At 42.4% G+C, this 12,003-nt stretch overlaps 1 protein-coding gene across 3 annotated transcripts in view; it reads right to left on the bottom strand.

Annotated features, from left to right (window-relative positions):
• WSB2 (WD repeat and SOCS box containing 2) overlaps positions 1–12,003 on the bottom strand; it is a 401,974-nt gene that overhangs the window by 206,935 nt on the left and 183,036 nt on the right. For all 3 annotated transcript variants that reach the window (XM_085634631.1, XM_085634630.1, XM_085634632.1), the window contains exon 4: positions 3,623–3,846. In XM_085634631.1, coding sequence (XP_085490757.1) covers positions 3,623–3,846 — 224 coding nt within the window. The remainder of the gene's footprint in view (positions 1–3,622; positions 3,847–12,003) is intronic.

The following is a 12,003-nucleotide window of genomic DNA, read 5'->3' on the forward strand; positions in this document are numbered from 1 at the left end:
TAGACTGTGAGTTGTGTAGTATATGTGACAGAGAAATTTAAAATTAATAATGCATAGTCTGCTATTGGGTGACGGTGCCTGAATCTGTGAGCAGCAGAACTTTCAACCCTGTGAGTGGTCGATAAAAATCTGTATATGTTATTCCTTGTGGTGGGTATAATGCTTGGGGGTTACGCTTGTATCAATGTGTACAATCTAGTGATGAGACCTTGCTGATGTAGCTGTAAAAAGTGGAGTATAGGGCTGTTAGGCTGCCGGCTCGTTTGGAAATGTTGGGAATGCTGCCTTGCTGTCCACTTTAAGCTGTTGATATATAAATGTTTCCAATATTGAAGGGACATTACCCCTTGTTAGAGACTCTGGATTAACGAAGCAAGCTTTGGGAAATATATCTCCAAGATGTTCAAACCACAGCTGTGCAGGGTCTCCATTCCTTGCTCTCGCTAATAAGCAACAGTTTTCACTGATGTGCGAGAGGCATGCTCAGGGAATATACTACCAGCATCTTGTCTCTGCTGACTAATTTGTGACATGCCTCTGAAATACAGGTTTCCATTTCTACCTCAACTCCAGGGCCTAGTGAGTTGTGATAGATCATGGTCTGTAGAGGCAAAGGAGCTGCGTTATATTTTTCGTATAGATTCAGACCTTGCCGTTTACGTTTATTCTTACGCCCAAAGGCCATAGCATAGGAGTACTCAATTCCTGCTTACTGCAGTTGTTTCTGGACTTGGATACATTCTCGCCTTGCCTCTTCTACCATTAATGTGGAATCCTGAAAAATTGTGATGCGGTTTCCCTCATGTTTCTAGTCTTGGTTTTCTTTCATTAGTTGTGGTACTGCATCCCAGGGCCAAACGTTTAGTAGTCAGACGATGATTGGTCTGGGAGGGAACCCTGGTGGAGGTCTGAGCATCACTGATATATGTGCTTGTTTTGCCATGAAATGCCGAAAGGATATTATCTGAAACAGACTTCAAGCTGCTCCTTGTAGGTGGATTCTGGAACCTCAGGTATGCCAACATTATTCCTCCACGATCTGGTCTCCGAATCTTCATTCTTCACCTTGATTAGCTGAATAATTTCTTCATGTTTAAGAGTTTCTCCCTAATCGCTAGCGGCATCGTCAACATTTTAGGTACACTAGTCCGCCTCCGCCATATGTTTTTCTTGTCTATCTTTTTTAGAGTTCATGAGATCCATTCTGCTGCACAGAGAGTCTATCTCGCCATCAACTAAAATGAAGCTATTCTGCATTGTTTTTAGCAATATTTTTACTTTGGAGTCCTTCTACAGAGAGTCCATTTGAAATTCCTCGCTGGCAGTCATTGTCATCTCTTTATCATCCAAGGTCCCTTGGAAGTTCAAATGGGAGTTTGGCCTGTTTCTAGTCATTTTTTGTCCATTCTTGCTGCTACTGTGGGTTCTTCCAATAATGGTCTCAAAAGCTTCTGCACTGGTCAGCTTATACAAGTTAATTTAGTATCTCTTGCACGCAGTCTTGTTAACCAACTGTACTTGTAGGTATCCTCAGGTCATGTACTCGGTTTGCCTTTTACCATTGCCTCCCAGAGTGGTGTACCATTCATGTTTTGTTATTAGGGAGCTTTACAAAACTGTCTCCTTGGTATGGCACACCTACTCCTTCCATAGTCTGGCTTGTAAGGGCACATGCAGGCCTGCATTTTCCCATGGGTGCTTGGAATTTGTTTGCGCCTTTTGTTCCAAGTTTCTAGCCCTAGGCCCGACTAAGTACTTACTGCATAATCTTCATAGCAGACATGTGATTTCCAGTTCCAGTGGCTTCATATGAATACTCATTGGTATGGCGGTGGCTTCTCCTAGCATCAACAGCTAGTAAGTTCACAAACACGACTTTTTTTTCCTGCAAAAGCTTGCAATTTAATCAGGCCTTCTGGTTTGAGCCTCCTACACTAGGCTCAACTTGGCGCCACATGAGTTATTTTTTCAGTGGGCAAGGTGGTATGCAAGGGAAGCCCAGTCTTCAAATCCAGGTCCAGAAATGTGATGTAACTGCACTCTGCATGCCAGGAGATTTCACTATGGCATGGCACTGCTCAGTCTGGAATGATTGATGCCTTTACTGAAGCCCCACGGGTGCTGCACCAGAGCCCCTGCAGTAGCCTAAGAAGTAAGACCCCAGGCCGCAACTATATGCCTGGAGCACTAGGGCCATGCATTTACGTTCTCCATCTGGCCTGTTCTTCTAATTGTCTTGTTTATGCTGATATTATATATCAAATGATTATGCTATATTGGCTTCTTTCAGCTCATTCTAAAAGGGGAAAACACATTTAGGTAGGCAGTAGCCTCACTTGAGAGGAATTAATTTTTCAGTCATTTGTAAGCACCTGGCTGCTTTAAAGTCCCATGAGAACGTGCAGTGTCAGTTTGACTCATTTCACATTCACAGATACATTAGAAAAGGGATTGTGATCATTATCCTATATTCCAATTACCTGGCTTTAGAGAGGTGTATGGTAGCTTTTTCTGAATCTAATAAAGATAATCATTATGGAGAACATGCAAAGTGTTCCCTTCTCTATTATATGAGTAAACACGTTCACATTCTCTTCTGTGAATCTGCTGCATATGGAGGTGCTTATTTGTTTCCGTATAAAAGGAAGAATACATAATACGGACGTTTAGTTAAGTTACTTTTTAAGTCTAATTGGCACTAGAAACATAATTGGTATAAAATACTCTTTTGGAACCAAAAACGCGTCTTTAAAAAAAGGTGTTACAACATACAACACACAAGCAGAGATATTCTGTCCATGAATGTTAAGGAAGATCATATTAATTGAAAATTATACTCTTCTTGTACGTGAACACAGGGAAGAGCTTTGAAGGAGATTACAGACTCTACTTCTATTCTGCTGTATACTTATACTGAACGTCAGAAAGCATCTAGTACTATACTGGTCTTCAGCGTTCTTTCATTATGTTGGATGTTGTAGGGTCTGGGATAAGGAAATCCAGGCTGTGGGTGACGGTCAGGTTGATGATATGAAATGTGAGTTGAGGTGGTGAGTGATGATAGTGACTGCAAAATGTGCTGCTTGAAAGACTGCTGAGTGAGCAAACAGGTGTCAGTTTTATGCTTATTGTGGTGGGTTCTTTAATGCTTGAGGTGCGCGCTTCCAGAAAATGCTTGAATGATTTTTGTGGCTGCATGACAAGTGGATATTATGCACTTAACAGTGAATTACTAATGTTGTTGTGGAGGAACCGACTGTGATTGAGTAGGAATTCTGAATCCTGGTCTGTTGTAGGTCCAAAGAGAACTAAACTAGAACCTCAACATAGGTCACCCTTGGTTTCCAGGTGTCTGAGGCAGGAATGCTCAGGGAGTCCTACTGTAATAGGGAGGATTGGCATTGTGGGCTGTAGTGCCTTTGGCTGATCACAGCAACATAGTCAGCGAGCTAATAAGGATTTGGATGACATCAAGGTGGGAGTCTTAAAGAGCTGTGGAAAGACATAGGTCATTGAATCTACTCCCAGAACAGATCATTTAACATTTCTTTCTTCAAAGACAAAAAAAGGAAAAACAGTAACCTAGAAGAATGATTTTTGTGAATACATGGGTTTCACGCACCTGTCAATACCTCCCACACCTTGATGTGACCATCATTCAGGCCTGTGGCCAGTATCAAGCCAGCTAGGCCAGAGTGGGGTCCCCATTTGCTGGATGAGGCATCAAAGGCTAGACCCCACACAATTTGTCCACAGTCCAAAGTCTTCTCTTTGGCAGCAGACCCTCGCACTCTGACATCTGCTGCTTTTGCACACAGGCTCTTTTGTTCAAAGGTGTGTGGGCTCCTACAAAATAAGAAACACATTTTTCAAAAATGATCATTCCGAAAAAGAAAGGTTATTTAGTGGGTTTGAAGAATAAAGAATTACATGCAGCAAAAGCAATTTCTCAAAAGAAAAGCCAGGGATTGGCACCAGTCTACATGACACCACAAATCTGATTATGTGATACAAAATGTCTAAACATGAAGTGGATATAAAACCTGGATTTATACACCTGGCCTTCCTTTGTTCTGTCCTTTCATCTCCTTGTCCTTCTTGTCCTTCCAAGCGTTTGCTTGTGAGCTGTGTCACCAAATCCATGTTGTCTGTGATTGTATTTATGCATATCGGTTTGTTGTCTGAGTGTCCGCCCCAGTGAATATGTTGGGCTGTAGACACAGGTACCTGGCTCTCCCTGGCATTTCTGTAACAGACTCAAAATCCTACATCTTTAGTCCCTGAATGTTCTCACCGTTTGCCCCATTGATTATCCCTCCTGCAATCAACTGTACCCTTTTTTCCTCTTGTGTTCTCATTTTTAAAGAAAGACAGACTACGTGTAAATGTGACGGTTGCTCTATAGCACGTTGCAGAAATTGAATATACATTGCGTCAAGCATGCAGATTGTATTTATGAGCTAATAACTTGAAATGACAGCTTTATTCCTATGAAAGTCCATAATCAATTACGTGACAGGCCTGTTTTTGTGTTAGAAGGTAGATGTCATCATGATCTTAAAATGTGGTGGTCTGAATTGATCAGGGTGGTTCAAACCAGCTGCAGGATCATTCGTAAATATGCTAACTCTGTATTTCTCGTCCCTTGCATCACCTCCATTCCTTCTTGCAGCTTAAAATCATGTCTGACTGGTGCAAAGAGCTGGAAGATCCTAATCTTAAAGCAACTGTTTTATGGTCAGTCATTCCTTTGATTTCAGCTCTCCCGCCTGTGTGCAATCTCTTACTAGAGCGGTCTATGACACACAGGTTTGTATTAGGCTGCTCTATGCAAGGACCACAATGCACACACCAGTCTTTAGGGCTATTTGGGGAACCTACTCACTTAAACCATGCTGAATGAGTCCAGTACATCATTTGAGCTGGTGGCTGCCGGTGGACGCCACTGCACTTATTTTAAGGAACTAAGAAAGTGTATTTGTCCAGCGTGACGCAGTCCCGGCTATAAAACATTAAAAGTAAGCAGCACTGGTAACTAAGGTTCTGTTATCTCAGTGGCTGTATCGAATTACCAACCTGCGAGTTTTTTGCGCCACCTTATGGCAGAAATAAAACCTGCAGTTTACAATCTAAATTAACTTTTTGAAGAACCTACAGATGGCCGTGAGGAAGAATGGCTATGGCCAATATTTAGGAAATCGACTGCACATACCCATAAGCCTTCAACGGCGGGGATGAAGGAGGATAAGTTACTTACCTGTAATAATGGTTATCTTCCAAGGGTATCCTCATCATAGGTATAAGCACTGAATATTTCGACCATGTACGGGGACCCCGAAATCTATAAAAATATTATATATGAAAAAATATATATACAGCTCTATATATAAATATCAATCCAACGCTGAACACTTTACCCAAACAGCATATTGTGGACTCAAAAATCCTTTGCAGAAAGTGTTTATTCACACAGGTGGCTCTGACAAAAAAAAAAATATATATATATATATATATATATATATATATATATATATATATATTTTCACTGAAAATACCATAGGTTTCAGGGGCGTTCTAGTTAGCTGGACATTTCCCTCGTACAAAACCCTAGAAATTCCCCCGTTATAGTTAGTTTAGCTAACTATAACTCGCGCCCCCGCAATGCACTGCTGATGACGTCACATATTACATCACTCATGACATGGTCAGTGACATCACTGAAAACATCACTGATGACGTCATCCAGTGAGTGTGTGTTTCTGTAAATTTTAAATATGTTTAATATATATATATAGGGAAAACCTATGGAAGAATGAGTGGGTGTAGAAGTGTGTGAATGGATGATTTAGTAGGTGCGTGACTGACTCTATAAGTGAGTCATTAAACGTATCTTACTCCAGACTAGTGACTAAACTGTGTGAATGTCTATCTGTCTGTCTGTTGGTGTATAAGCGGCTGCATGGTTTTGTGAATAGCTATATGAGTCTCTATGGGTTATTGATTGGTTGTCGGAGTGTTTGTGTGGGTGGGGTGTGTGTGACTGTGCATACATGTGTGAGTGGGTGATTCTATGAGTGCATGGTTTTAAGAGTGCATCTGTGATGGACTGTATGGTTGGGTGAGTGTATGTATGGGTTTGTTTTGTACATGCGTGAGTACCTACATATGTGAAAGGCAGTATATATGTGTGTAAGAGTATATAAGTGGGTATATGTGAGAGTGTGTGATTGTGAGAGTGGCTGTATGGATGAGTGTGTGCTTGTATCAGTGATTGTATAAGAGCGTAAGAATGTGGTACTATTTTTATGAGTAAGTGAACTTGTGTGTGTATAACTGCATAGGTGAGTAAATGGGAGTGTGATTAATTATTTGCATGACTGACTAGGTGTGAGAGTACCTCTATGGATGATTGGTGGTGTGTGAGTGTCTATGTAGGTGTATAAATGCATATGATAGTCCTGTACTGAGTGACTGTAAGTATGAGTGACTGTACAGGTGAGTGAGTAGATTTGTGTGTAGATCTAAGAGTCAATGAGTGGGTATGTAGTTATTGGTATTGGAGTATCTATGGTTTTGAGAATGGACGTCTGAAATTTTGATTGAGTATATCAAAGGGTGTGAGAAGATGCACTAATTTATCACATGGATGATGTCATCAATGATGTCATTTCAGATGTCATGAGTGATGTCACTGACCATGTCATGAGTGATGTAATATGTGAAGTCATCAGCAGTGCATTGCGGGGGCACGAGTTATAGTTCGCTGAACTAACTATAACGGGGGAATTTCTAGTGTTTTGTACGAGGGAAATGTCCAGCTAACTATAACGCCCCTGAAACCTATGGTTTTTTCAGTGAATTTCAAAGGTTTTTTAATGCTAATTCCTAACTATATCAGGCCTGAAACCTATGTTTTTTTCAGTGAATTTCAAAGGTTTTGTAAATGACAATTTTGAATGTATTAATTGTTATACTGATTTTTTTGATACTGATTTACTACATTTTTTAAACTATTTATTTTTAGATATATATTTTTTTTAATTACATTATAATTACATTATACATTACAATACAAAATATACTTTCTCAGAATGAATTACTTTAGTTTAAATACTTGGCAAATAGGCAACAGACTTTTAAGTACAGTAGTTACAGTTGTTGCAATGGGCAACACAATTTCAAACACAAAGCAACATTGAGCTCAATGTGAATTTCTAGTTAAATGCAATTAGTTACTTCATGGATTACTTTTCTAACCACAGGACTGGATCCTAGATTCAGTCCTTGGACATCTCCTGTAAACCGTTGAGTCAAAGCGCTTTGCTTACAGTAGTAATTTTCAAGGAATATTATTGTATTTTAAAACTTGACACTTAGAAACTTTTTCCCATAGAATCACCAATGTTATCCTATGGCAGAAAATTCACTTAGCAGGTAAGTAGTGTTATTGTTACTTTTTCTTATTCAGTGGTGGATCCTGGATTCAGCACTGGCCAACCTCCTGTAAACAGTTGAAAGAATGTGTTTAAGTCATACAGACGATTTTTTAGGAATATTTTTAGTTTGTGAAAATAGACACTTAGAATTTTTCTGGTGAAAACCACACAATGTATTCCTATGGAAGGTAATACAAGTTACTGGTAAGTACGCTTAGAATTACTTTTCAGGGTCTGTGCTGGGCTAAAAGATGCAGCACTGGGTTCTCTCCAGATTACAGGTGAGTAAATCGGAATTCGTAGTTCGGCTGATTTTAGAGGCAGATTTGTACGTTTCAAAAATGGACACTTCAAAAATTTTCTGGTGAAAACCACACAATGGATTCCTATGGAAGGAAATACAAGTTACTGGTAACTACGCTTAGAATTACTTTTCAGGGTCAGTGCTGGGCTAAAAGATGCAGCACTGGGTTCTCTCCTGATTACAGGTGAGTAAATCGAAATTCGTAGTTCGGCAGATTTTAGAGGAATATTTGTACAATGATGAAGGAAGGGGGAAGGGCCTGAGGTGACGTGTGCAAACACGCCCTGTGGCGCGTTTTAAGCTGGGGAATTAGTTCCTCTTCAATCCTGAGGTCCCCTGGGGGCCAACTAGCCCACCAGGTACCTCCAGTATGCGCCAGGGAGCTGCATTGCAGAGAGGTATTCAGAGGCCACGCCCCTTTTTACAACACTCTGCAACAGAGCTCCGTAGGTTTGGGGTGGGCACCCCGGGACACTGCAGGAGCCGGCCTTGGGGGGGTGGCGGTCCCTAGGGCCATCTTTGGCTCCAGGAGGGGGGCCGCGCGGCCCCCCTGACACTTAATTTTAAGCCCCGGGGGGTGGTGGTCCCCGGGGCTTGGGGGGGGCCATGAGCCCCCGCATACATTAAATTAAAGCCCCGGGGGTGGCGGTCCCCCATTATGATAAAGATATTGCCCCCGGGACTTGGCCCCCGGGGGCTAAATAAAAACGAAGCGCGGAAGTCCGCGCTTCGTTTTTTTTTTTTCGGCAGCGGGATGCGCGGACCCTACGCGCATCCCGCGATTTTTAAATGAGCAGGCTTAGGGGGGTCAGGGTGTTTCTACCCTGCGCCCTTGTCGCGTTTTGCGCCTTTTTTTTCGGTTTTCTTGTGCCTCGGTTCTACCGAGGCACAAGATGGCTGCCAATACTTCCTGATCTGGAGTGTTGACAGCCAATTAGCATTCAGCTCGTGCACGGCAGGGTGCGCGCGGGTGCGGGGAGGGTCCGCGGATCCTCCCCGGCCATAGATATCACTAACTTTTAACTCTAATTTTCTCAGGAACTACTGAACGGATTTACACCATTTAAGCAAAAGGCACGAGTCTGAACTGAGGACTACCTCTTTGCCAAATTTGGTGTAATTCCGTTCAGCAGTTCGGGCTGTAGCTGCGACAACAGGTCCTATGGGAAATTGCATGGGGAAAACGCGTTTTGGGACCCCGCTTTTTTCTCGGCCCCTGCTTGACTAATCACCACGAATCTTTCAGGGTCGGAGCGGAGCTGGCCAAAAGTTTGGAAAATTTCGCGAAGATTCGTCAATCGGCGCCAGACTTACTGGGAACAGAATGTTCCTATGGAAAATAGGTCCCAACTATAACTATCTAGTGGCGACCGCCAGTAGATATATATATATATATATATTATCTACTGGCGGTCGCCAGTAGATAGTTATAGTTAGGACCACGTTTCCATAGGAAATCCGCAACATTCTATTTGGAATAACTTTGGCGCCGGTCGACGAATCCTTGCGAAATTTTCAAAATAGGTGGGGCGCTACGCTCCGCTCCTACCCTGAAAGTGTCGGGGGGATTCGTCAAGCAGGGGCTGAGAAAAAAGGGGGGTCCCAAAACGCGTTTTTCCCATGCATTTTTCCATAGGACCTTTAGACACAGCTACAGACGGAACAGCTGAATAGAATTACTTGAAATTTGGCAGAGAGGTAGTCCTCGGGTCAAGGAAGTGCCTTTTGTAGGTCTGGTGTAAATCTGTTCAGTAGGTCCTGAGAAAATAGCATTTAAATCAATATATATATCTATAGGCGCGCTCCGTGCGCTTACCGTAAGCTTACCGTACGCGCACGGTGCCGTGCGCGAGCGCGATTCTGATTGGTTGTTAGATCTTAGTAAACATTCGAATCGGTCGAAATCAGGAAGTGTCGGCCGCCATTTTGTCTCTCGCAGTCTGAGGGGGTGTAAAACAAAGGTGGATAACGTGAAAAGGGGGCAGGCTGGACAGTTCCTGACCCCCTAGCCTTTCTCAGGGGGTCTTAGAAGGACCCCCAAGGGCAAAAAATGAATGTAATTTTTTTTTTTTTTTAAACGCCGAATGCGCGCAGCGTACGCGCACGGCGTAAACGGAGAAATTCCGCGAAATTCGCGGAATTACGCGTACCGTGCGCGCACGGTAAAAAAAAGTTTTCAAAAAGGAAAGCTTAAAAAAAAAAAAAAAAATTGTGAGGTAAGGTTGGCTCTTAAAAGAGCCGTTGGGTTCATAGAGGGATGGAGGAAAGAAAGAATGGGAATATTATGAGCGTCTACAAACGTGCTGGTCTATCTTATTGTTAATAAGGGAAACACTGGTCTCCCCAAAAACAATAAGACCACAACACGTTGTACACCTCATTGCAACCCTCCCAAATCGAGGGTTAACATCCAGAGGAGCAGAAGAAGGTGATGCTCCCACCTCAGAGGAAGGGCTCAGCTGAGCTGCCGATGATGTACTCGGCTGAGCTTCTGAGGCTGGGCTCTGGTGACTTACTGAAGAGTTTTCTCCAGTATGTCGAGCAAAGGTCCTGGGATGTCTATCCCTAAGGTGTCTCATCATAGAGTGATTTCCAAAGGAATACTTTTTCCTAGGATTTCCTCTTGATAAAACACAGTCACAAAGTGTGCAAGTGACCAGTGGAGCATTGACCTTTTTCTCCCCCTCTGGAAAAGTAAAATACTCCCATATAAAAGAATTCTTCTGTTTCCTCCTTCTCTGGATGATGGTGGTGCTGCTAGCCTCACTCTCAGAAGAGGTCTGCTGTTCTGCCATTGTATCCCAAAGACAATTCAGCTCCTGCTCCTAGAGAATCACAAGCAGTAATGAGGGGAATGGGTGTGGTGTGGGAAGTTTCTGGAACTGAAAGTAGTTCCAACCAATGAAAAGTGTTCTTTCAAGCAGTAATGAGGGGAATGGGTGTGTTGTGGGAAGTTTCTGGAACTGAAAGTAATTTCAACCAATGAAAAGTGTTCTTTGTGGATCACATGACCTACCGTGCGCGCTCCGTAAACTTACGGTACACGCTCGGAAACAAGTGCGCATGCGCGAACGTGACGCTTACGGAGCGCTTACCGAGTGCGTACGTAAGACGCTCTCGCGCATGCGCATTACACGCCCCTGCGTAACCGCGACGTTGCTTCCGCGTGTACGCGTACGTCGCGCACATATCACGTAAGCGCGCTGTACTTATGACGTGCGGAGCGCGTAGCGTCAGCTTACCGTACGCATATCCTATTACGTACGCGTACCGTACTTATGACGTACGGAGCGCGTACCGTCATCTTACCGTACGCGCACGGAAAAAAATGCAAAAAAAAAAAACCTTTCAATAATGCAGGATATAGTACATATATTATTTTATACATAGGTTTACAAAAAAACACAAAAAAAAATTGGCATTTAAAAAAACGTACAAATTCACTGAAAAAACCATGGGTTTCACACACGTTATAGTTAGGAATTAGCATTTAAAAAACCTTGCAAATTCAGTGAAAAAACCATAGGTTTCACACATGTTATAGTTAGCTGGACATTTTACTGATAAAAAACCAATGAAATTCCCCCGTTATAGTTAGTACAGGCAACTATAACTCACGCGACCGCAATCCTCTGCTGATGACATATGTGTCTTTATGAAAAAAAAATATTTGTAATATATGTATAGCTAAAATTTAATGGAAGAAGACATGGGCAAATAAGTGTCTAAATACAGTATTAGCATCAGCAGAGGATTGCGGTCGCGTGAGTTATAGTTGCCTGCACTAACTATAACGGGGGAATTTCATTGTTTTTTTATCAGTAAAATGTCCAGCTAACTATAACATGTGTGAAACCTATGGTTTTTTCAGTGAATATATATATATATCTCAATGCTCTGAAACTTCTGCTTTTGCATCTATAGATTGGAGAAGAAAGGCAAGTGGGAGTACAAGAATCACTTGAACTGTCTTTAATGCCCAGAAGAAAGTTAATCTGCAAAACAAAAGGCATTGGTAGCCCAGAGGCTGCATTGTAAATTCAATAACAGTATAAACTGGCACCGTGCCTTTATGGCAGCCATGACCCCAAGCTTCCCATAATGACTCAGGGGTGACAGTTAAGTCAGTTGTTCTTTGCGGAGACCCGAGGGTCAGGGCAAAAAGATAAGACTTAAAAATGCCTCATTTACCTGGGGAGGTGGGTGGGTTGCTTATGACTTTGATGAGGAAACCCCTGGAAGAGAATCAGGATTATAGGTAAG

Source organism: Triturus cristatus, chromosome 11 (assembly GCF_964204655.1).
Source record: "Triturus cristatus chromosome 11, aTriCri1.1, whole genome shotgun sequence".
Classification (NCBI taxonomy): Eukaryota; Metazoa; Chordata; class Amphibia; order Caudata; family Salamandridae; genus Triturus; species Triturus cristatus.